Below are 27103 nucleotides of genomic sequence, written 5' to 3' on the forward strand. Positions count from 1 at the left end.
ATGAAGCCTTGGTTTATAAGCATCCTTTCCATTTCATTAGCTGTCAGTTTCTGAAGTAATTGTTTGAGAGTCTGGTTGAGCTGAAATTTTCTTTCACTACAGGACTGTCTTCAGCAGATAATTTACCGTTTTGAAGTACAGATTGAACTTAGGAATCATAAATGTACTCCCTTGCTTTCAGTATTACCTGATATATTTCTTAATGCTTATTATTATGTTGATCAATTTACAGGTGAATTATGTAACCTCATTACCCTGGATGTAGCTCACAATCAACTTGAACACCTTCCAAAGGAGATTGGAAACTGCACACAGATAACCAACCTTGACTTGCAGCACAATGAACTACTAGACCTCCCAGATACAATAGGTATGAGGGGAGAAAGGAAGATACTGATATCTATAGCTACATGATTATGGAAAGGACTATTTTTGATCCATTTTGGTAATACAAATTCAAAATTATCAAACTAGTAGTAAAAGTTTTAGAATAGTACTTTAAATCACTTTTCTATTTCTTGATAAAGGAAACTTAGATCTTAGGAAATGAATTCATTTGGTATTATAAAGAAGATAAAACATGGAGTTAGTGTATACTTACAGTAAAATGGAGGGATTTCTGTTTAGTTTATTTCAGAATGTCACATACTGTTATATCAGTGTGATCTCTTCTTTGTTGAAGTACCGCAGTGCAAAATAAAAGCACTATTGTCTAGTTTTTAAAGCATAATGATATAACTTACAGTTGTTCATTTGTAATGTTGAGTTGGTAAGAGATGTTTTTAAGATGCTTAAAATGTATTTTGAGGATTTTGCCAAACTGTAAAAAGTTGAATTGAGCTATGATAATATTCTCACACTTGTGTAGTCTTCTTTTTTTCAATTGTCTAGAAATATATAAAAGCCAAAATAGTTTTTTTAAATAAGTTTTGTTATTTAGAAAAATATCATCTGCACTTGATTTATATAATCTGAATGACTATTTCTGAGGTGCTTTTAATAAAGCACTTTAGGTTTGGAGTCTGTCTTTCTCAGTAATCATTTTGTTTGCGTCTGTCAGGTATCTAGAGGAACCATTTTAATAATGTCATGGTCAGTGTATGAGGGTCTCCTAGCTGACACCAAGGTCTGTTGGTGTCTTGCTAGAGGACGAGCTCACCTCTGGCTCACTCTGTTCAAGGAGCATCTCGGAGGGTTCTACATCTGCAGGGTTTAGATGCAGCTGAACCCTTCAGGTGCATCTTCTGTTTGGGAAAGCTCTTGGGCAGAATCCTTTCCAGTATCTGATTGTTTCTGGGTTTTGAGTGTGTTTCTAGACTGCTAATATTAACCTCTGTTTTGTTAAGTCTTTGGTTGTGGAGGATGTGTTCTGTTTTGGCTTTTGATGTTGTTTGCTTGTTTTTTTTTTAAATTATAGGAGGGAGTTGTTATCAACCTTTAGGTGGGAGGTATCTTTTATTTAATGATTTTATTCATTTATTCATTCATCTATTTATCCATTCATCCATCCATTCATTTATTTATTTTACATCCTGACCTTAGTTTCCCCACAAGTGGAGAGGCTATCTTAAATAATATAAGTCAATAATTTAATTACAGAAAAGCAAGCTGAGACTTAGATATTATAATTACCATTTAACTTATGCCTTTTTAGTTCTTGGCCCATGGACCTTCCTATCATATTAGTATTTGTACTAGTAACAAATTAAATATTTATTATTTAAACTGGAAAGGCAAAATTGTCTGCATCATGTAACAAGTTATAGAGTATGCTATTAAACTTAAAATATAAAAAGAACAGATGTGTGATTCAGGATATTAGAAACCATAACAACTTTTTTTCTGCTTTGTTTTTAAAGTAATTGAAATGGCTAGGTTGGACAGAGAAGTGATCTCAGATGAAAAAGCATGGAGGGAGTATGTTCTGTATTTGTGAACATGATTATGTTGAGGCTGATACAAAAAAGAAACAAACACAATTATTAGAAACGTCTACCAAGGAACTAGGGAGATGGACCTAGTGACTAAAGTGCTATACAGTCACGAGGATCTGAGTTCAGATTCTGAGCACCCACATAAAAAGCTGCACACGATGGCATAATCCTGTAATCTCAGTGTTGGAAAGATCAAGTAATGGGGATCCCAGGACGTCATTGGCCAGCTGATCTAGCCAGCTAGTGAGCTTTAGGGTCATTGAGGAACTTTCAGAAAATGATGGGGAGAGTAATAGAGATACTGGACATTGACCTCTGGCTTCTAATAGTATGTTCTCCTCCTAACATACACATATGCATACAAATGAAAAGATGTGTTACCAAATTAAATTAGTTGGAAAATACTATATAATAAACACAAAGACCAAAATACTGACCTATAAGTTAAAGTCGAAGAAATACCCTGGAACCAATAAAAGAAAGATAGAAATAATATAAGTTAAGATTAAATGCAACAAAAGAGAAAAGCTTTGAAAAGAGAAGGTAGTACAGTGAAGAGACTAGTAAAATACAATTTTATATTTTCATGAACTTGATGCAAATTCAGATAAGCCTCTGTCTCACAGCATAGGGGTTTGAACTTGGATCTCTATCCCTCTTAGTAAGTATATCAGCCACTGAACTGTCCCCTCAAATCCCCAAAGTTTCTTTCTAGGGAATTTATGAGACCTGTCAAGACAGGTCTAAACAGAGGTTGGGTATTTCATGAGTGAAATGATAGAAAAACATAAAAATGTTGGTTTACTCTATTGCAACTAAGACAGGAAAACAAACGTAGTTACAGATGGTTGTGAGCTGCCATTTTTGAAAGTTTGATTACAATGAGCAAACAAGAACCACCCTCTCTGCCCTGTGGAGTTGCTGGTCCTGGAGCAGCTGCTCAATTCTTCCAACCTCCCCTCCCCCCTATCTTAAGTAGCCAAGTTGTTTCCACTGCTTTCTGTAGCATCAGCTCTTGTGAAGCCATTCCTTCTTGCCAATAATCACTGCCGTTTAGTCCCTGCATGAGCAACACCAAGGCCACTACAGCTCCTGAGCTGGGTGAAGAGGCAGAAGAAATCAGGGAAGAGCAGCTGATGGCACTGAAGTCGGAGTCTTCACCTTGCTGATTGATTTAAACTACACTTGATCGCATAGAAACCGCTTCTACTTCAAGAGCTCTCTGTGAATAGAAGGAAAATCTTAAGTCTTATCACAGTCTAATTTTGTTCAGAGGATGAACCTACTTTTCCATAAAATATTCTGGAATTTCTGATAACCATTCTAAAATCAGGGGAGAAGGGTCTAAAATAGAATAAACATTTAATTTCTTTTTGAAATTTAGATAAAGAGAGGAGGATGCAACAAAACCTTGCAGTCAAGGCTGAAACACAGGCCAGTTCACAGAGGTCTTTGTTGCTCCAGACTCTGGAGAAATGTCAGAGATTGTGGTTATAGAGACAAAGGTTATGTTGGGGCTGGTGGCGCAGGGCATGGGGATCTCTCTGTGAGTTCAAGGCCAGCCTGGTTTCCAGAGCGAGTTCCAGGACAGCCAGAGAGAAATCCTGCCTCGAACAAAACAAAAACCAACCGACCAAACAAACACCCCCCCCCCCCCCCAAAGGCTATGAGTGATTTCAGTGTAGCATTAGCTATAATATGTTGGTTTTTTGAAGTAGTTATATTCCTTTGGTTTTTGACATTCAGGATTTTTGCATTTCTTTTTAGCTTTTCTTTTTTTTCCAGTTTTCTTAAAAATACACCTTTGATGTCATTTCATCTTTAGAATGGTGTATTCTTCGTACAGATTTTTTTGCTACTTAGTTAAAATAAGATTAAGACTGTTTTAAATAGTCTTAATCAACTTAAAACTGAGTTAACCTAAAGATGCTTTACATTTGCCAGATTTGAAAGTATCTAATTTAATTCATAGCCATGTAATTTCACCGTTCTTTAAACATTTGACAGCACTAGAAAGCAAGCTGTCAAAGTGGAGCAGAGAACAATTTACAGTCAAAGTGAAGCACTTAAAGCTGTTGGTGATTGGCAGTGATCAGCCTACATTTATACAGGCATTCGCCTGTGCTGGTTTTCTTAGCCGTGGTGTCTCAACATTAAAGCAGACCTTTTTTGATTTCACGGTTGCAGTTTAGCTTGTAGTTGGAACCAGTGCTGAAGAATTATAACAAATGTTAAACCTGTGCTGCCTCTTACCCCCAAGCATAAATGAATTTTGATATTTCCTACTTAATTTCTACAATCTCTTTTACTTTGCTGAGAGTAATAAGATCTTAATGTGAGTGATTCTTTGACATTCTCTTAAATAAGCGATAAGGCATTTGCAGACATGGATTTTTCATGGGCCTTATTTTTAAAAATTTATCTTCTTTCTAACCCTACCGTAAAGGAGGACAGAGCTTAGGTGTGGGAAGGGTAGGAATACTGTTCTGCCGTAGTTAACAATTTCACAGCGACAGTTTTAGTTTGAAATGTTTTAATTCTGGAAATCTATTCTGATTTTAAGGGTGAGATCTAGTTTGCTTCTGTTTACTGGCTTTTGAGTGTTGAGCATTTAGAAATACATCACCACACTGTTTGTTACTACAGAATGAGACTGAGAGACATTTAAAGCCTTGTGTTTGTCCCTTGCTCTACTGTAGAGAGTAATTTAGCGAGGCATGCCAGTTACTTTAGCAAAGTTATGGGGTCTTTCCATTATTAACCCTTTACTCTTCTGGTAGACTTCAAAGACTGCTTGGCAATGTTTCTGTGATAGAGAAAGGCATCACAAGGAGAGAAAGAGATACCTTATATACTTCTAGTTCTTTTACAAGATTTATTGCCTTTTACAGTCACAGTTGCTACTTGAGGGGAAATCCCACCTTTGCTGGCTTTATTGTGACAGTGGCTATTGGCAAGGAATAAAGTATAATCTTACTGCTTGTCCTGCAGAGAGTGAGTAAAAGAGCATGGGCTCTCACTTTGTGGAAGTGAAATTAATTTAGCTGTGTGGTCATCATATTCATAACAGTTTATAATAACCCTCTGACACATCTTGAAATATTCTGGTATGTGCACAGACATGTATGAAGGTTTTTATTACTGAATTTGTCTAAACATTCAAAACATGACAGTAGTTGAGTCATGATTAGATAGATACTGTATTCAAATATACAAATTGCCTTATAGTTGTTAAATAGAATGAAATATATCAGTTCTTTACACATCTTTCCTGCCATGATATCTTTAAACTGTGAGCTAAATAACTCCTTCCCTCCCTAAGTTGCTTCATGTCAGGTATTTTGGTCTCAGCCATGAGAAAAGTAACTAATTACTACTATTATTTTTTGTTAAGATTTTTATTAAAAAAATTCTGCTCATCATAATTGTGGCTCATTTTTCTACAATGATTTTTCCACGAATTTAGTAAATATTTGTAGAATTTGTTGTATAATTCTTGTATTATACTACATTAAGGCCACATTCACAAAAGAAATTTTACAAAATTTCTGTAATTTACTTTTTTTTTTTTTAAAAAAATTTATTGATTCTTTGTGGATTTCACATCATTCATCTCAACTCCTCTCATCTCCCTGTCCCTTCATATCTGCCCTCTGCCCTTGCAACCTCCCCCTCAAATAAAACTTGAGAAAAATAAAAGAGGTCTTTGTCATGGAAGCTGTAGTGCAGTCCAGTGAGTCACACAGTTTACCCTTTAGTCCCTTCATCTTTGCTTGCAGTGTTGATTGTAGTGAGTGGCTTGAGGCCCTGGTCTCTGCTCCACTATTCATACTGGGCCCTCACTGGGACTCCTCTTGGGTATACTGTTGTTGCCCTGTGTTACGGAGATCCTGCAGCTTTGGGTCTTCAGTTCTGGCCCCTTTACATGCTCCAGTAGTTCATAGATGGGGAGATGTCGGAGTGAACTAACTCATGGCCATGGTTCTGGGCCTGGATGGTGGCTGCGTGGGTCAGCCTGCTAGTTCTCCAGCTCCACTCCTATGCCCTCAGGGACCAGCTCACAGGTGCCCACACCAGCTGGGCCAGCTCTAAGGCGTTGCCTAGGCATTCTTAACTTTTTTATTGGATGCCACAGAATGGCTGTCTAAAGCTTCAAGCCATGATCCATTTCTTGACCCTTGAGCTCATTTCTTAAGTTGATAATGAAAACGAATGCCATATTGTATTATACCCAAACATCTTACCTCTACATTTCATTTTTAAACTATTTATAAATCTTATATTCATTCATTCATTCATTCATTAACTCATTCATTTATTCATGTGTGCGTGCGCACATGCATATTCATGCATGGGTGCATGCAGAAGAGAGGTCAGAGGACAACTTGCAGAAATCTGTTTTCTTCCACCATTGTGGGGTCCAAAGGATTAAGCTCAGGTCCTCAGGCATGGTGTCAAGGCCCTACCTGCTGAGCCTGCTCACTGATCCCATCTCTCCATGTTTACATTTTTCTTCTTTCATTCCCTTCTGCTGTACCAGGCAGAGATGTTCCTTTGCAATAATAGCTCTAGTTTATAAGGTCATTTTTGTTCTTTCCTACTAGGAGCTGTCTTCTATAAATATTCAAAATATTTTGTTCAGGCTTCTCAGCTACTATCATACTCTGAGCATAACAGTCATTTGTAAGTGTCTTGAGAGATAGACTGTCTCATATTTGGCCTTCTGTGTTGTAACATCTGGGTCAGTAGATGAGAGCCAGGAGTCTTAAAAGTAGTAACGTAAGGTAACTTTTGATAGGAAAAGAAGTGGTTGTTTAGTTTTTCTCAGTTACAGAAAAGTAGATTCACCTCAACTGTTAAGATATAGGATTAAATAGTAAAGGTTAATCTTCAAAACTAGCTACATAATTTTGTTTTGAGATGATGAAGGAGAGACTAGCAAAGAGATAGAACAGATGAGTATTTTAAAGGCATAGAATTGGATTAAGCAACTTGGACAAGATAAAACTGGTATTAGGAATTATTTTCAATTATTGAAGTCTATGTTTTTTTCTTTCTATAAGAGCTTTCAGAGGTCAGTCTGCTACCTTAGTGTTCCTCGGTGCTTGCTCTATTGTAATAAACTTTGAACAATATTCAGTTGTGGATGTTCTTTGCCTGGCTTTGCATTCTTGTTTTGGCAACAGAATTAATGACGATGTGAAAAGGGATACAGAAGTAGAAATAAGCATTTGTAATTGATGTGGCCCCCACTGATTCCAGAAGTATTGGCATAGTATTAGGTATAGTGTAACTGATACATCAAGGAGCCAGTCAGAGCTGTGTTGTCTCAGAGCATAAAGTTGAGTTTTAGGTATCAAGAAACTGTCTTTGCAAATAAAATTTTTGGATGCTTTTATTCTGTTCAAGATTCAAATGTGTACTGTCTACAGGATTTCTTCCAACCTTGGCCTCACGTTTAAGGTACCACATATGTAGATAGAAAACAGATTGACTTAACAAGAATCAACTAAGTAAAATAGCCTTGACAGTTTAATGTGAAATGTTTTATTATGAATATTGCATACTTAAAAACAGATTGGAACCTAAGATATAATAACTTAGGTAGACTTACAAATATATACACAGATTTAAACTGAACTCTGAGGCCAATTGTCCTTGTGAAGAAGCAGTTTTGGTAAACTGCATCATAAACATTCTAAAACTGGTCTGTTCTAGGACCAAAGGTTGTAATCAAATAGCCTTTATGTGAGAAGAGAACATTTTAGTTGTGAGCATAAAGATTAGCCATCTGTGATCATACCCTACTCCCTAAGAGGCCACAGATGGGCTGAGATTAGGGCTTTGTCACAGGTGGCAGAGAGCTTGCTGTGAAAGCACGAGGACTGAGTACTGTCCTAGCACTCAGGTGGCCCTGCAGCAGTGTGTGTGTGTAATCTGGGAAGGTGGCAATGGAGGTTCTCCAGGACTTGCTGGCCAGCCAGTACTGTGTAGTCAGCCAAATCCAAGTGCAGTAAGAAATAAGGTGGGGAGTAACTGAGGAAGACACAGAGTGCCAACCTCGGGCCTACACAGACAAGTGGGCATGCCTATGAACCCACTCACGTGTGGAGGTACACACAAACCCATGTACACAATGAAATTTAAAAAAACTCACAAAGTACATATAACTTTTAACTATTTGAACTAATAATATCAGACTCAAGAATTGTCTGCCTTTGAAACATAATTCTTTAAGGTTTACTTACTAATCTCAAGGTTTAGCTTATAAATGGTTTCTGATTTCTGGTCTGTACTTTGGAAAGGAGTCACTCCTGTTTTGTTTTGTCCCTCCATCCCCATTTAAAGTGGGTCCATCTTACCAGAGTGCCATTAGAAAGATACCAGTGAAGCATCTTTAGTTAACTTAGAAATGACTTTAAGGCAAGCTCAGCTTATTTTTGCTAATTTTATTGTTGCTTTTATATTTTGTTTTACACCTTTTGGAATCTTAACCAGAACTATAAATTCTCAGTGGCTCAGTATCCCCACAGGGTTGTAGAGAAGAAATGGAGTGATGCAGCTGTGGAGTGGCTGCAGTCTAGTGGGAAGGCAGAGACATCTGGTGGGAGTCTGTGTTACAGTTGATTAGATTTAAGGTATAGACTCACGAGAATATATTGTGAAAATAGAACTGTTACCATGGCATTGTAAAGGATAAAAACTAGCTTCAGATGGTTATTTAGATGACCTCTGTTGCTAGTTTCTTCACTGAGAAGCAGGAGGTGAATAGTGACTAGGTGAGGATTAGGGGTGTAGCAGCTGCTCTCCAAACACTGTCAAGGCTTGATTGATGCTATGGTAGCTATGTTATTATCATAGCAATGTTGTATCCATAGAAAGTTGGGTCATGTAATGAGAAGAATAAAATGAAATAGGCATAATAGATTGATAAAAGTACAAGACTTCAAATATGTATCTGCAAAAGCCTAACACATGGCACAGTCATCCATTTCTGTAATTTCTAACATTGGGGAAACTGTTTAAAGCAGAAATAAAGGCAGCATTTGGCATTTTAACCTGACCTATCCAGAAATGTCAGAGCAGTGGCTGTGTGAATCAGTTATAACAAAGGAATATACTCAACTTAGTGGTTGTTACTGTTACCCTTATAAGTCTCAAAACAAATTTATATGTGTTGCTTAGGAAGTTTTGTTTGACTCTTTTATGATAGTAGACTCTGTATTCATCCAGGGAGCTTAACATGTAGCTTTCTATGTTTTCTTGACAATGAAGCTCAGAGATATCTGTGGGATGATGCTTTCACTGTTTATATGCTCAGTAGCGGCTAGTGTGTGTACAGGTTGGATATGCTTAGATATCATTGATATCATAGCATTTGTGTGAGATGCTCAGAATCATGTGTTGTAAGTTAAATCCAAAGATTATAATTAATTTAGAAATTCACTCAAAGCTGTCTGTTTCATTATTTCTCTGATACCAAGATCTGCTGAAATAGTACTTCAGTAGTACTTCAGAGTAACTAATGATTATCTAGTGAGTAGCTTATGATAGTTAAAGGCTCATTAGATTTTCTGAATGATAAATTCCTTTTTCTTGTATTTACAGGAAACTTGTCCAGTTTAAATCGTCTTGGCCTGAGATACAATAGATTGTCAGCAATACCCAGATCATTAGCAAAATGCTGTGCACTTGAGGAGTTAAACTTAGAGAACAATAACATTTCTACTCTACCAGAGGTAAGAAGCAGATTAGAGGAAACAAAATGTAATTGAAACTAGTCTGCAAGAAAATGGAGGTAAATTAATTAGTTTTACAGCTGGATCCATAATTTGGTCATTGGGACTATTTAAACATTGAAGATGCTATCACATACCACCATTAAAGTAAATTCCAAAAACAGAAAGCGTGTGTGTGGGAGCATACTGTTTTAATGTGAAGAAGAAGGTGAAACCAGAGTGAACGAAAGTCTTGCTATAGTCGCTCGCTCTTTACTACGGAGAAGCAGTAGTAACACCTCTAAGAAAAGGTTTTATTTATTGTCAAGATTAATACTATCATTCGTTTGTCACCCAACTTATTACACTATTGATGCAGTAATGTCAAAGCCTGTTTAGTGTATAACAGTTAAAAAAGGATAGTTTAACTCCTTATTTTAACTTGAATTATGTTGATTCTGTTAGGAAAAAAAATTCGTCTAGTAAGAAGTCAACTTCCACCCCCCACCCCCAATATCTGCCTACTTTGTTGTCTTCTGGTCTCAGTAGAAGAGACACCTCTCACTAATCATTGTACTCTGGAGCCATCTCCTCTTTTGTAAAAATTGGCAAAGATTGGTTTGTAGAATAACGTGTTTCAATATGATGTGAAATTATTCCCTTTCTTGTATTGAAACTAGTATGCCAATAGTTCTGCAATGCAAATTCTTGGCAATGTGTTTTCTTATTTTATTCAAGCATAATACAGTACTCTACCAAACTAAATGAAGGGACTCAGGCTTACCATTGACCTTTACAATTTCTTTTCTAAGTGGTAAATGAATGTGTATGTGAGAGGAGTGTGAATCTGTCTATTTCTGTGTTGCTTTATATATGAAGAACTATTTGGATAAATGCCACTATATATCAGCTCATAAAAAGATTTAACTCATTTGATTTGTTTGCTAGGGGAAAAATACATAGAGACACATCTATTAATTTGGCTTATTTTACTTTTGTTGTGTGTGTTTTCAGAAAACAGCTTGGAGAGTATAAAGATGTTTACCATGATTGCAGTTGCTAGGCTAGACCACTGAGATTACTATGACAGTACCTTTCCTTAGCAGAAGAATTGTAGCATTTACCTGAGATAAAGAGTGAAGTTCAAGGTAGGCAATCTAGCTCCAAGAACCAGACTGTCTGGATTTTTGTCCTGTGATAGTGATAATTCAGATTAATCAAGATGGGTGAGGTTATGCTGTTTAATGTTATCCACTTCTCTAATGACTCACCCTTAATAGACTAATTATCACATTAAGTAGGTTTCTTTATTTTTCTCTGTGGTAGTGGTGGCTTTTTTTCTTTTAGAAACAAGACCTTGTAGTGTAGCCTTTTGAGCTGGTATTTGCTATGTAGCTCAAGCTGGTCCTACATACACATGTACCTGTTCCCTTGCCTCAGCAGGATTCCTGAGTGTAGAGATTACATGTGTGCCACCGTGTTCAGCTAAATCCTTGAGAAGCTTTCTTTTGGGTGTTAATTGTGTCCATATTCTTAGATAAAGACTGGGTCCCTATAAAGTATAAACATTTGAAAACTATGTAATTTTATATACAGATTTATTATCAGTGAAGAAAGATTAATAATTATTTGGCTGTTAAGATACGGACATTGCCATAGGTGATTTTTTTTAATATTATATAACTGAAATAAGTCAATTTGTTGGCATCTACCTTATATTATATTTATAATATTATTATGGTATTGTAAAAACAAAAACATAGAAGCCTCTTTGTTCTATCTATTTATCCTTTTTTGCAATCTCTGATCATACCTGACCTTTTTTAAACAGGGACAAGGGATCCTACAAAGTTTTTTCCATGCATTGGGCTTGGGAGTATTAAACCCTCTTTTTACTTGTGATAAGACATTAAAAAGGACAGCTCTCTCTCTGGTCTGAATATGAAAGGCTGTGTGTATATGTTTTCCTGTGCATGTTTTCAAGAGAGACACTGGGGAAGCCTTTAACTGACTTTGTCCAAATATGAAAAATTAAGTCTTACTTAAAAAATCATCCATGTGCTTTGGAAGTAGCATATTTTCAGTGCAAGTGCTTGATTCTGTTTGACCATAGACTAAGTAAGGAAAACAGATCCATTAGGTGCCACTGAAAAGGCTTTCAAGCTGTGTTGAGACGATGAATCATGGCAGCAGTTTACAGTGCTTAGCTGTGGATCTCTGCATTGAATTCCTTCAATTGCTGGATAAAATTTCTATGGTGACAGTTAAGGTAGTCATCAATCTGATTACAGGGGAAGGCCAGTTAGGGCACCCTCTCCACTAATGCTTTTTAGGGTCTTAGCTGGGGTCATCCTTGTGGATTCCTGGGAATTTGCCTAGTGTCGGATTTCTTGCTAGCCTCGTAATAGCTCCGTCAATCAAGATATCTCTTTTCTTGCTCTCTCGCTCTGTCCTTCCCCCATCTTGGCTATCCCCTCATGTTCTTTTCTACCCTGCCAGTCTCCCCTCTTCCTCCTCTTCTACCCTCTTTTCTACTCCCTCTGTTCCCCCCACTCCCAATTTTCTCAGGAGTTCTTGTCTATTTTCCTTTCCAAGGGGGGGATCCATGTATGTCTCTCTTAGGGTTCTTCTTGTGACCTAGTTTCTCTGGGGTTGTGGACTATAGGCTGGTTATCCTTTGCTTTACATCTAATATCCATTTATGAGTGAGTATATACCATGTTTGTACTTTCTGGGTCTGGCCTACCTCATTCAGGATGGCTTTTTCTAGTTCCATGTATTTGCATGCAAATTTCAAAATGTCAATTTTTTTTTAACCACAGAGTATTATTCTATTGTATAAATGTACCACATTTTCTTTATCCATTCTTGGTTTGAGGGGCATGTAGGTTGTTTCCAGGTAGTGACTATTACGAATAATACTGCTATGAACACAGTTGAGCACATGTCCTTGTGGTATGAGTGTATATCCTTTGGATATATGACCAAGAGTGGTATTGCTGGATCTTGAGGTAGGTTGATTCCCAATTTTCTGAGAAACCACCATACTGATTTCCAAAGAGGCTGTACAAGTTTGTACTCCCCCCCCCCCAGGAATGGAGGAATATTCCCCTTATTCCACATCCTCTCCAGCATAAGCTATCCTTGGTGTTTTTGATCTTAGTCATTCTGACCTGCGTAAGAGGCAGAGTCATTTTTATTTGCATTTCCCTGATGGCTAAGGATGTTGAGCATTCCCTTAAGTGTCTTTCAGCCATCTGAAATTCTTCTGTTGAGAATTCTCTGTTTAGATCTATACCCCATTTTTTGATTGAATTGTTTTTGTATTTTGATGTCTAGTTTCTTGAGTTCTTCATATATTTTGGAGATCAGTATTCTGTCCAATGTGGAGTTAGTGAAGATCTTTCTCCATTCTGTAGGCTGTCCTTTCCCTTACAGAAGCTTCTCAGTTTATGGAGAACCCATTTATTAATTGTTGCTCTCAGTGTCTGTGCTGCTGCGCCCATGCATTCAAGGTTACTTTCCACTTTCTCTTCCATGAGATTCAGTGTGGCTGGATTTATGTTGAGTTGAACTTGGTTTAGTGCATGGGGATAGATATGGATCTATTTGCATTTTTCTACATGTTGACATCCAGTTACGCCAACACCATTTGTTGAAGATACTTTCTTTTTTCCATTGTATAATTTTAACTTCTTTGCCAAAAATCAAGTGTTCATCTGTGTGTGGATTGATATCAGGGTCTTCAATTTGATTCTGTTGTTCCACCTGTCTGTTTTTATGTCAATACCAAGCTGTTTTCATTACTATAGCTCTATAATAGAGCTTGAAGTCAGGGATGGTGATGCCTTTGGAAATTTCTTTCTTGTACAGGATTGTTTTGGCTATCCTGGGTTTTTTGTTTTTCCAAATGAGTATTGTTCTTTTGAGGTCTGTGAAGAATTGTGTTGGGATTCTAATGGGTATTGCATTGAATCCGGAATGCTTTTGGTAAGATTGCTGTATTTGTTATGTTGATCCTACCTATCCAAGAGCATGGGAGATCTTTCCATTTTCTTGCATCTTTTTCAGTTTCTTTCTTCAAAGACTGTTGTGTTAGGAGCGGCGGGCTATGTCCCGCCACCCGGCTAGCTTTACCTGAAATAATTACATGGAAACTGTATTCTTTTAAACACCGCTTGGCCCATTATATCTAGCCTTTTCTCGGCTAACTCTCGTACCTGGACTAGCCCATTTCTAATAACGTATGTAGCCCATGAGGTGGCTTACCAGAGAAGATCTTAACCTGCGTCTGTCTGGAGTGGGAGAATCAGGGCGACTCCTTGACTCAGCTTCTTTCTCCCAGCATTCTGTTCTGTTTACTCCGCCTACCTAATTTTATGTCCTTTTAAAGGGCCAAAGCAGTCTCTTTATTTAACCAATGAAATTAACACAAAACAGAAGACTCTCCCCCATCAAAAGACTTTAAGTTCTTTTCGTACAAGCCTTTCACTTCTTTGGTTAGTGTTACCCCAAGATAGTTTGTGTTATTTGTGGCTATTTTAAAGGGTGATGTTTCTCTGATTTCTTTCTCAGCCCTTTTATCATTTGTATATAGGAGGGCTTCTGATTTTTTTGAGTTGATCTTGAATCCTGCCATATTATTAAGGTGTTTATCAGTTTTGTGGGCTTGCTATAAACTCTAGATCGTTGTAGTGATTGTCCCTGAAGATGGTCACAGAACCAGCCTTTCCAAGCTGCAGTTTATCCCCTAAAAGCTATTGCTCTGTTTAAGGCAAATATTACCTTATTTCTTAATCTTACTCTTACTTTCATTTTTACAGAGTCTTTTATCCAGTCTTGTAAAATTGAATAGCTTGACCTTAGCTAGAAATTGCTTCCAGTTATATCCAGTGGGAGGTCCATCTCAGTTTTCCACCATCTATTCCCTCAACATGGAACACAATCGAATCAACAAAATCCCATTTGGAATTTTCTCCAGAGCTAAAGTGTTAAGTAAGCTGAATATGAAGGTAAGTCCCTGTCTGGGGTGTGTGTGTGTGTGTGTGTGTGTGTGTGAGAGAGAGAGAGAGAGAGAGAGCGCTGTAGTTCTCGTTCATATTTTCTGTACTAGGGTGGAGAGTAGGTGATACCTTGTTGATGAAATCTATACTGCTAACAGTCATGCTTTAGGACAGTTCTTACTGCATAACAGGTGTTTTCAGACTGAGCACACCCTTAGCAGTTTGTCCTCGAGAAGTAGTCTTGGGTGTCTCCAAAAGTATAATGCTGAGGATATATATTACATAACTATTTCATAAATGCCAATGTATGCCAAAAAGGTTTAACTTCTTAAAGTAATATATCTAATGAAATAATATGGAACCACCAAGCTTGATGATCTAGACTAAGACAATATTAAATATCTATTGCAGTATTCTAATAGAAGGTAAAGGATGTAAAAGTCTCCTTTTACACAGGTTTAAGCTGTTTTAAATGTGCTAGTTATTATATTAAATTCCTAGGTATTGTGTACATCCAGCAGCACTTTTTAAGATAGTTTTTCTCTTTGGCTGTCGGAGGGATGGATGAATAACCCTCAGGTTCTTTACCTGGCCATATGCCCTTCAGTGAGAAGCTTCCACATTGATAATGTAACTTTATAAGTTTACTGTGTAAGGAAAAAAATCATGGAAAATTGTAAGTACTATGATTTAATTTGTAATGGACAGATTTTCGGTCCAGAGACGATAATGGAAATGGTCACATACCTAATCCTGACTGTAGCTGAGTAGGAATCCAGGAAACCTGGGTTTCTTTGTTAATGTTGTCATAGTATACTACATGGTTTTGTCATTCTTTAAACTCTGCACCATAATTGTGGCCTTTAGTAATCTAAATCTGTAACTTTGTTTCTATACTTTGTCATAATAACTATTTGAATGTATATGAGTAAAAATTTTAAATGAAGATAATCTAAAAATCCGAGTAATATTTCTTAGTCTGTTGATGTGAGAAAGGATGCAGAGGTAATAAATCGCCTTTCTGCTGAGTGCTCCTTGTGTAACAGTACTGGTGGCAGACTTCTTGCCTACCATGCACAAGGTCCTGGGTTCAGTCCCCAGCATAAGTAACAAGTAGTGTCTCAGTTTCTAATAGGTGTAGACTATGATGAAGCAGGTGTTGCTAGTTTTTGCCTTTGAAGATACATTTTAATTGCTCTGTTGTTGTTAGAGTTTATCTACCTGAGATTTTAGAAAATGAATGTGAAACTGATGAACTTTGTTTTAACATTCCATCAAATGTGATCAAAGATTAACAAAACTTTTTCTTGGAAATAAAAGTGAGACTTGAAAGTTTTTTCTATATATGTACTATACTTTTTTGTAATTTTAAAAACTACATTTGTATTTGTTTTTGTTTGCTTGAGTAACGTAGCTCATAAGGGGAGGTCAAAGGACAGGTTTTTTTTGGCAGGTCTCTTCTACCATGTGTATTTTACTGGTCAGGCTGGTGGCAAGTACCTTTCCCCACTGAGATGTCCTGCCCGCTTCTTACCCATATCTTAACTGAACATTCTTATTGTACTCTGATTTTCTGTACATTATTATGAAGTAGTTTAACCTCAGAATAAAAGCCTACTTAATTAAAATGTTGGAAATTCAGAGTTTTATTGGTAAGTTTTGGCTCTTATTTTATTTATTCTATCTGTTGATAAATATGAGAATAAAATTTTCTGTTTAAGAATTTTGCTTGCAGAAGAAAATGTAAATGGTGACTTTATTTTTATGGTTCTACCTGGGTACTTCTTCTCTCTACCAGGACAATCAGTTGACATCACTTCCTTTGGATTTTGGAACTTGGACCAGTATGGTAGAATTGAATTTAGCCACAAATCAGCTCACAAAGATCCCAGAGGACGTGTCTGGTCTTGTTTCTCTTGAGGTGAGTGAATATAGTGTAATTAGAGATGGTCATGTCTGTGCTCCATTGGATGCACAACCCTGTGAGGGGAGGGAAGTGTTGATGCCATTGAACCACCTCTGCCTGACAGAAGCTGAGAGAATTAAATGCAGAATCTTTGAAGAGAAAGATGTCTAAAACTTAGCATCTTGAAAACAGTTTCCTTTCATTCAGGAAACATGGCATTACTTGCCAAAATAATTACTGATTCTTCAGATTTACACTCACAGCCTTTTATTGTATGGCTTTGGCCTAATTTTATCACCCCTTGTGTTGGTAATGTGTTGTCCCTAGCTGTAGCTCTGTGTCCCTTGTGTTGGTGATGTGTTGTCCATGGCTGTAGGTCTGTGTACCATCTCAGTGTCTGGAATATTGCTTTTCATCCTCTTGATTTTACTTTTTTCTTTCAAAAGCTTTCCCCCATAATTAAAGATCCACCTTAGTCAGGAATGACTGTTACTGTCTTTACTTAGTGAAGTTTTCATCTTTTAACACACAGCTTAGGAAGATAGTAAATATGTTGTTTTTAAGATTTTTTTTTTTAAAAAAACTTTTAAAAGTTCTATTATATTGTAAAGCAGCAGTTCCCAACCTTCCTAATGCTGCAGCCTTTTAATACAGTCAGTTCCTTATGTTGTGGTGACTCCAACCATAACATTATTTTGTTGCTACTTTATAACTGTAATTTTGCTATTGTTATGAATCCTAATGTAAATATCTGATATGCGACCCAAGAGGGGTTGCAGTGCAGCGGCTGACAGATTGAAACACGGTTGTGCTTTTGTCACTCCGTGTTTGGTTTCCTGAGGAGGGAACTGAGGTAAGAGCACGCCATAGTTTTAATTCAGATTAAGTGAATCACATAAACAAAGTGCATTTGATATAAGGTCCTAGTAAACTCCAGTGGTGGCTATTGTTCTTGTATTGATCTTGTTTTGTGTGTTTTTTTTATGGATTTTATAAAGTTGGGGCAAATAAGTAGACAGCGTTAGTTACAATTTTATGTGGCTCTTTCAATTTACTGCTCTTTTTCCTAACCCAGCTCCCATTATTGTCTCCCTATTTCCATGCCGAATTATAACTTCTTTGAGAAAAAGGACTCTAGAGCTTCTTCAGTCCTTTTACCTTTTAATGTTTCTAGGGTGTAGTGAAGAATTTCTAAATTGTAACTTCAGTTACTGCTCATTGTTATAGACAGTTGTAAGTCAATGGCTTACTGTCCTTAAGTGAATATTTTAAGAATTTTGAATAAAAATTAGGTTATTAATACTTATAATTATTTACTGTCAATATTTTAGTTTTTTTTTTAAATTTTTTTATTGATAAAAGGAGGATAAAGAAAAGAAAAAAAAAACAAATTTCCACCTCCTCCCACCAGCCTCCCATTTCCCTCCCCCTCCTCCCACTCTTCTCCCTCTCCTCCCACCCCTCTCCCCTTCCCCCCACTCCTCTCCCCCTCCCTTTCCAGTCCAAAGAGCTGTCAGGGTTCCCTGCCCTGTGGTACGTCCTAGGTCCTCCCCCCTCCATCCATATCTAGGAAGGTGAACATCCAGACTGGCTAGGCTCCCACCAAGCCAGCACATTGCGTAGGATCAAAACCGCGTGCCATTGTCCTTGGCGTCTCATCAGCCCTCATTGTTCGCCATGTTCCGAGAGTCCAGTTTTATCCCATGCTTTTTCTGGTAACAGTCCAGCTGGCCTTGGTGAGCTCCCAGTAGATCATCTCCACTGTCTCAGTGGGTGGGTGCACTCCTCGTGGTCCCGACATCTTTGCTCATGTTCTCACTCCTTCTGCTCCTCATTGGGACCTTGGGAGCTCAGTCCAGTGCTCCAGTGTGGGTCTCTGTCTCTATCTCCATCCATCGCCAGATGCAAGTTCTAGGATGATATGCAATATAGTTTTAAGACAATAGTTAATTTTGTTTCCCCTTTAAAAATTTAGTTAATAAACTATTTCTATGTTTTTAAGTAATTGAATAAAATCTTTTTGTAGTATATTTGTTTTAAAATGTATTAGTCAATTAAATATTTAATATTTTTTATTATTAGTCATTTTTGGGAATTAGCATTGCTTAATAATCTTTAATTTTCATAACAATCATGTGTAAGTTATTTCATGAGTTGTGAAATGCTGTCAATAATTTCTGCTTAGGTTCTAATATTATCGAACAATCTTCTAAAGAAGCTTCCCCATGGTCTTGGAAACCTTAGAAAGTTACGAGAATTAGATCTAGAGGAGAACAAACTGGAATCCTTGCCCAATGAGATTGCTTATCTCAAGGATTTGCAGGTAAAACCCTCTCCTGGTGGTGATAGAATTATATGACTAAAGTTCTTGAAACCATTCCAAATTACAACTTTACTTTAGATTTTGATATAATTTTCCAATTAAAGATTTTTGTCTTATTGTCCTTACGTGAACGTCAAATATACTGTCTGCTTTTGTTCTAACAAATGAAATTGTTTGAAAGAAGATCTTGTGATTTACTAAACAAGTTTTACCCAACTTAATTTCCCTGTTATTTATTTTACTTATTAGATATATGATTATAAATGTATATCATTGTAGGAAATGTATGTGTAACTTTTTTATTTTGTTAATCTTCTAGAAATTAGTCTTGACAAACAACCAGTTGACCACTCTTCCCAGAGGTATCGGTCACCTCACCAACCTCACACACCTGGGCCTTGGAGAGAACCTGCTTACTCACCTTCCCGAGGAAATTGGTATGAACCTGTGGACACTTGACTCTGCTTATTGACTTTGTGTTTTCAGATAGATAGTTTTGATAAATACACTTTTCTGTGAATTCCTTTACATCAAGCTCAAGACTTTTAATGAAGTGCCAATGGTTTTTCTCCTAAATTCTTAGAATTAAACCTGTGTTTAAGAATTGTTGGAATGCTGCCAGTAGGTAGACCTTACTTAGGAATCTCAATGTACAAGATTGTTTTCTGTTCTTCCAAACTTAGTAGTTAGATGGGCTTGTGTTAAATTAGCACTGTCTGCGCTGTAAGGACATTTCTGTTTTTGTTGTCTTTATTTAGATTTTGTTTATAATAACTAGTTCTGAAACCACAGAAGTGAGCCACTATTTGTAGCTTCTGGAAGAACATTCTTCATAGGGATTTAGGGTTAATTGTAGTATTTGCTTGCTATTAAAGCCTGGATTTACTTTTAGAATTTTTCCAAATAGTCACATCTAATATTTATATAATTAATATGGCCACTTTGAATTTAGGCATCAGGTCATAATCCTGTTTTATTACAGAGTCCATTGAGTAGTCCCTAAATTAGTAATTCTGTGGATTATAATCTGTTCTCTGTTCTCTATAGTTCCTGTTCTGTAAGCAAGATAAAGTAGTAATGTTTTTTTGCAAATGGTAGACAATTTAAAATTTAGTTGTGCCACTTGGCTGGCTTTGTAGCTTTAGATAGAGACTGTCCACCCTAATGTCTTCTTACCTGTAAACCAGGCCAGTAACTCACTCCATGGAGATTGCCTTGAGATTAACTATTCCACTTGTAGATTAGTCTCTCTTGCTGCCTGTTGGCTTACTAATTTCCTAGTGCCACTGGCAAGTAGTCTATGTTTTGATTTTTAAAATAGAGGCTTAAGAATATATATGTGAACTCTCAACTGACCAACAGAATGTCTGAAAATGGAGTGTTTCCACAAACCTCATAAGCCTCAAAACCATTGTGATTCTCTGGTTATAAAGAGGGACCTATAATTGTGGTTTTAAAAAGTTTCCCCAGTTGATTTGAATATGCTGCAATTTGAAACCTACAGTGGTGAAAGTTTTAAGAATAGTAATTAATTGTTTTCCCTCCCTAAACAGGCACACTGGAAAACCTAGAAGAACTGTATTTGAATGACAACCCCAACCTTCACAGCCTCCCTTTTGAGCTGGCTCTCTGCAGCAAGCTGTCAATCATGAGTATTGAGAACTGTCCACTCAGTCACCTCCCACCTCAAATTGTTGCTGGAGGGCCTTCGTTCATTATTCAGTTTTTAAAGATGCAGGGTCCATATCGTGCCATGGTCTGATACAAACTGCTGGTCCCACACACTGTTCAAACATAGACTGCCATTAATGTTTCATATCTATATCTGTATCTGTGGATATTGATCTATGGCAGATTTATAAAGACTGCATTATGTGTTTCTGCTAATAGAGGAATCATAGCCATTTAGATTTTTTTAATTCTGTAAAGAAAAAAAGGCTTATATAAGTTTTCTTTGCTAAATTTGATGGATGGTTTTCTGTTGTGTAATCTGATATGCCAGTTTGTTTAAAAATCTTCCAAGAAATTATGAAGTCATTAAATTTAAGGGACAAAATGATCTAATCAGATATGTGTTTCTCTTAGGAAAATGTGGGCCAAAAATTTTGTTGCAACTTTTCGTATCCCTTTCCCCTTACAGCGTCAGATCTTTATAATGGCATGAGCCCTGAAGGTAGAATTTTTCTTTAACTTATTTTGAAATTTGAAATTTAAAATTTTTATATTGTTTACAGTTGGAGTGAATCACTGGATTATTTTGATTTGCTCTGTTTTAATCAGATATAGAGTTTATATTCTGTGTTAAAAATTTGCATCAGTTAGTTTAAATATTAAAAGATACTTTATTGAGCAACAGCTGGCAAACAGAAAATATACATTTAGAAATCAAAATTTCCACTACTTTTATTTCTCTAATGAACTGTAAAATAAATATCTGAAGTGAACCTTTGGGGTCGGGGTATTGAGACCTTTCTTAGAATAAGTATTTTTACTCTGGGGGAGCAGAAATCTGTGGTGGAAGGGTTTCTTTTCCATTCCTGAAAAGTGCAGATCCACAAAAATTAAACAGAAATTTGGCAAATAAATTACACATAAACACACATTCTATATATGTATATACAATGCTATATAGATATGTATTTATTATATCATAAACCACAATAGGTAACTTTAAAGTCTTTACCCTTTCCTTGTACAATGAGATGAATGTCTCTCTCTAAAGACTGCAGTGTATGTATGTTTCAAGGTTATTTAACAGTGTACTGTGGTTTTATATCTTGACTCGCCTTGTCCATCTTTCTGTTCTGGAGTATCTGTGTCTAAGCACAATATCTTCACACTGTGCTGTATTGCTGCTGAACTCAATGCACTTTCCCCATAGATGGGGCACTGGCTTCAAACAATTCAGTTCAGTACCATTATTTTCAGTTTCGTTTCTTCTTTGTTATTAGGTGGGATAGTACAGTTATGGGAAATGGCACATTGCATCGACACTATTGGTAGTTCCATGGAAGTTACGTAGGATGTGCATGTACTATTTGATAATATTTTCTTTTGCTTTACTGCCTTTATGAATAGCAAAATTGTGAATGTGTGTCCCTTACATAGTACTCTTATTTTTGGTAGTCTTGGTCTAGGTCAGTTTAATTATTGAGGAGACCCCACAGAGCAAGTGCATCCTAGATTACATCCTAAAACACACCTTCCATATAATGAGTAACTATTATATATAATTAAATATTGCTGCTTATTTTTCTGTTTTGCCTCCCCCCATTTTGGGGGGTTATTTTGTTCTAAACAAGTATTTTTTTACAATTAAAACTGTAATATCAAGATAAAAATTTGGACTTTTGCTTTTCCTGGAACTCAAACTCAAGAATGGGTTTGAGGTCAAATCTGGGTTCAAACTACTAAGGAACACCGAATAAATGGAAGGCAGGTAAAGATATAAAACCCTAGAATGCTTAAATGTGCTGTAAAACTATTGTAATGTTCACTGGATTTTACAAACTCATATCCTTTCTCTTTTTCCATCTACTGTGGCTTTTCAGTTAAGATTTTTGTTTATAAAAGGAATTTATTACAGTTCTACCTAGAACTTGTGTGTGTGTATGGCCTGCCTGCCTTCCTTCCTTCCTTCCTTCCTTCCTTCCTTCCTTCCTTCCTTCCTTCCTTCCCTCCCTCCCTCCCTCCCTCCTTCCCTCCCTCCCTTTCTCTTTCTCTTTCTCTTTCTTCTTTTAAATCTCATATCCATATGTATTGATATTAAGGTCATGGAACTGAAACTTGAGAGATAGTGGTCTAGTGTCTTTTCTTGTGAAACATGTTTTTTTCAAAATGAAAATATATGAAAAATTTTAAACAATTTGGTTTCCCTACATTTATTTAAGTTATTCTACAATAGAGGTGGAAAATGATCACAAACTTACATGTAGGACTAATGCTACATATACATAGTGTATTATTAATCTCTTCAAGATGTAAACTATAGATCTTCTTTAGAGATGCTGCCTTAGAGTATTTCTTTAATTTAATAACTTTCTACCAAGAAGCTAGACTCCACTTAGGAGAGGAATACTAGTAAAATCAAGATACTTAATCCTTGAGTAATGGATGGTGAATGACTACATATTCACTAACTTTTTTCATGAACGTCATTGGGACTGTTTGCCATATTTAAAAATTGCCTTTCTTTTAAAAGAATAATGTTTGACTCTATATAAGATTTGCTTAATAAACTAAGAATCATAGACTGTTGTCTGAAACATGCACATTTTAGTTTGTTAATCAGTAGCAGTTAAATGGAAACAACACAGTCTTCTGTAGGTGTTTGTTTAGAATGTCACACAGAAAGGAGAGATGGTGATTTATAGATTAATGAAAACAATAAAGTTTAGACAAGAAAACAAAGGTAACTTCATATTTAAAATGTGGGCAACGTAGTTGGAGTGAAGTCGCAAAGTTTGGATTACAAGTTTCTAATTAAATTTGTGTAGTCTGAACTATTTAAAGTGAATGAATTTAGGCTGGGATGTAGCTAAATGTAAGATGTAGCCTAGTGTTCACAAGGTCCTGGTTCAACCCCGGTATACCCAGCCCCAGTAATACAAACAAAAACTACCTCATACAAAAAGAAGAAAAGGGTACGCAGTTAACCAGGCATGGTGGTTCAAACTCAAGGCTGATACAAGATGATCTCAAGTTAAAGAGTAGTCTGGATGATGTATTGAGATCTTTCCCCCACCCCAAATCAAAAATAGCATTCTTCCCACTCAAGAAGTACCCTTGTGTCCTGTTGCTGGCAGCTGCAACAGCTTCCTGAGTGCTGCATGGCTGAACCTTGGAAAGTTCCAGTCTCTCTGCCCTTTTAGTGTAAGGTGCTCTTCAGGCTTATCATCCTTTATAAAGTCATTTACACCCTGAGTTTTTGAAGGGTGGGGTCTTGTCCTCAAGTATCTGTCCTACTGCCCAGTCCTAGCTGCTTTGTAATCATGCTGAGTCTCTTCAGGCTCATAGCAGATGGACCAGCAATTGCTTTAAATCAGTTTAATACTTCTTTCTTCACCAAACTGCATGTTTCAACTGCGAGCAGTAACCACGGAGCCTAGATGTTAAACTGTTGAAATTTCCTATTAGTCCATTACTTTTAAATTCAGCTCACTCAGAATTTCACCATACAGAGTACAGCCAAATTCTCTGTCACACTGTGACATGAATAGCCTCCCAGTATCCATCCCAATCTAACTTCTTTCCCTACCTGAGATATAAGTAGCATGTGCTGGCCATGTTCCTGTCTGCCCTGTGCTCTTGTGAATTGTCACTATGATTGTCCCTTGAGCTCCTATTCAAGGGCTTCTGTAGTCTGTTACACTGTGCTTTTCCACTCCCCTCCCCAAACCGAAGTTCCAAAGGCCTAGGTGGAGACTGGGAAGCAGGGAAAGCAAGCTAGACCCAGACATGAGTGGCCTACTTCTTTATCCAGGTCTACCTGCTGTATTTGCTGCAGATGAAAACACGGGCCTGTGGAGGACACTGAATGTCATGTATTGACTGTCAGCCTTTAAAAAAAGCACTACAAATTATTCTTCCTAGGCTACCTTCAAGTTTAATGTAATATGTTTCTTTGTACCTAATTATCCAAACAGACTTCAGTAGCTGTTACTTGTTCATAATTTTTTTTTGAAAATTTGTATTGTCAGAATTCCAGTTTGGCCATAAATTTTTTAATGTCATCCAAAGTTTTCTGAAACTTTTAAAGACTTACCTCGTTTAAGGTTTTTAAATGTTTGTTTTTAAGAGGACAGTTGTGTGTTGAGTCATAAAATGAATTTGTCACTCCACTGTGTTGCTTCCCTCACTAAAACAACTGTTCATAGCTCTGGCAGCAGTGGGTTAAATAGGTGATTGCTGATTTCATCAGTGGTGTCGAGTAAGGCAGCCAGTGAGGGCCTGGTCAGACCCCCAGCCTGGAAATGCATGCACTAAACTTGAAGATTCACACCTGCCAAGACTCAAGTCTGTTATGTGTAATGTATACATTATCTGCAACTATTTCTGTTTGCATAGCTCTCTTTACTAAAAAATTTTAACTTGGGTGATGACTTCAGGGATTTGAAATTATCTCCTGTCTCAGATAAATCTAACTTGGAAGTACACAGTACAGTGGAACACTCTCAGGCGGTGTTTTTTTTGTTTGTCATTGGATCACTGAGGAACCCTTCTTTCTAAAGCTTCATCTTTGGAAGAGGTTGTATAGAGCTGTGAGTACAACCTTAAAGAAAAGGGACTTCCTGGCAGCAGTCCTGAATTGCTTCAGGAGTCTAGCAGATTATGTAGACAGATTGCAGCCCCCCCCCCCCCCCCATGACCCAGAACATGGCCAAACATAAATTAGTGACAGTTGCCTTTTGGAGGATGTTGACTTTCCTCTGTGTTTCTTTGTTCTCCTATATCCTAAGTTTGGAAAGTATATCTACATCCTTTGAAAATCTGGGCTATTGGTATTTTTTTGTTGTTGTTGTTATGTATCTTGGGAAGAAATAGTGAACAATCCACTTGCTGTTTGCTCTCTTTGCTTTCTGGGTGAAGATGTGGCCTCATCTTCCTGACCTAGTCACCTGGTACCAAATCTCTTTCCCCTATGATGGGCTCTGCCTCTGAAGCTGTGAGCCAGAATATAATCTTCTGGTTCCTTCTGGCTGTTGTGCTGAATTACAGCAACAGGAAGTACCCAGTATATGTACTGTGTTACACTGATGGTAGACTTCAGAACAAGGAAAAGTATCTGAGGTAAAGGGACAAGATATAATCAAAGGTCTGTCTTAAAGATACAATCTCCAGTAACATCCACAAGAAGTGGGTCAGGCCAATGTCAGCTTACTTTTGTATGTTGGAGACTTCACCCTCCATTAGATATTTTGGGGGACCCATGTAATATTGAATTTTCTTGAAGTTACGTGCTAAATGAAAATGAAACATACAAACTTGTCATATTGTTTAGCATGGAGAAAACAGCCTAGAGGAGCCTTAGAGCATCTGCGCCATATTAAAAATAAGATCTAAGATAAAATGATGTTCTTAACCTTAAAAAAGAGCAAATTTAATCTAAAATAATCCAAAGAAAAAAGAGAATAGACATCAATGAAAGTAAAACAAGAAATCAATAGAAAAAAAATCAATAAAATGAAAAATGAGGTTTTTTTGAAAATTTAAGTAAACAGTAAAACTCATAACCTTCTAGCCAGGCTAAGACCTGCTACCCTACTAATTCTTATCATAAATGATAAGGCGTCACTACAGCTTCCATGGGGGAAAAAAAGGTAATAGATACTATAAAAATGTCTGTGGCGCTCAATTTTAAAGTTAAGACAAAATGGGCCAGTTCTTTAAAAGATACACTATGCCAAAATATAAACAAGAAAAAATGTATACTGGTGCCTATTGAAAAAAATGAGTCTGTACTTCTATTTAGTAGAATTCATCAAACATATAAAGAATTTTTTTTTAAATCTTTAAATAGTTTCTCTATAGTTCCTTCCAGAAGATGGGGGGGAGGGGATCTCTTAATCTTTTGGGGTCAGAATTACTCCAATACTAAGCCCAAAATCCTTAAAATGAAATACAGATATCTCATGAACTTAGATACAAAAAGCCTCAACAAAATAACAAATTTTATCTCATAAAATAATGTACAAAAGAATTACACAACACAACAAAGCATTGTTTATGCCAGATGCACAAGGCTGTTTTCATCACTAGAAAACTAGGGTGTAATACATCATACCAGTAGGTTAAGAAGAAAACTATCACATGATTGTATCAATCAGCGCAGAAAAAATACTAAAATATGGTGCCTCTTTGTGGTAACTTTCAACAGCTGATTTTCCAAAGGAGCAAAAACAGTTCAATGCAGCAATGACGACCTTTTCAGTGGTAGGGGATATCTAGCTATGTCTCTCTCGCTCTGTCTGTCTGTGTATCTAATCAAATCCAACTCCTAAAACCTAAAATGAACCATATGCACAAAAATAGAATAGAAAACGCTAAGCTCCTAGCTCTGTGGAGAGTAAAAGACCCAGGATATCCAACACACCGCTGAAGCTGGCATCACTGCCCAGCAGGAGACTCACTGCATTTGGGCCTGACGATGGAGGTTGAGGCATAGCACCAAAGGAACATTTGTGGAAAGCATTGTAAGTTGAGTATCATTCAGTTTTTTT

The 27103-nt window shown here is 36.9% G+C and overlaps 1 protein-coding gene across 6 annotated transcripts in view; it reads left to right on the forward strand.

The window, feature by feature from the left end:
* Window positions 1-22749, forward strand: part of Shoc2 (SHOC2 leucine rich repeat scaffold protein) — an 80664-nt gene extending 57915 nt beyond the window's left edge. For 4 of the 6 annotated variants that reach the window (XM_075974390.1, XM_075974389.1, XM_075974393.1 and 1 more), the window contains exons 3-9: window positions 233-370; window positions 9543-9673; window positions 14476-14664; window positions 16454-16576; window positions 18747-18884; window positions 19204-19321; window positions 20438-22749. In XM_075974390.1, the coding sequence (XP_075830505.1) occupies window positions 233-370; window positions 9543-9673; window positions 14476-14664; window positions 16454-16576; window positions 18747-18884; window positions 19204-19321; window positions 20438-20646 (1046 nt within the window). In that variant the 3' untranslated portion in view covers window positions 20647-22749. The remainder of the gene's footprint in view (window positions 1-232; window positions 371-9542; window positions 9674-14475; window positions 14665-16453; window positions 16577-18746; window positions 18885-19203; window positions 19322-20437) is intronic. The other 2 variants (XM_075974394.1, XM_075974395.1) reach the window with 1 other exon arrangement.
* The last annotated feature ends 4354 nt before the right edge of the window (window positions 22750-27103 follow it).

The sequence above is a fragment of the Microtus pennsylvanicus genome, chromosome 5 (assembly GCF_037038515.1).
Source record: "Microtus pennsylvanicus isolate mMicPen1 chromosome 5, mMicPen1.hap1, whole genome shotgun sequence".
In the NCBI taxonomy this organism is placed as follows: Eukaryota; Metazoa; Chordata; class Mammalia; order Rodentia; family Cricetidae; genus Microtus; species Microtus pennsylvanicus.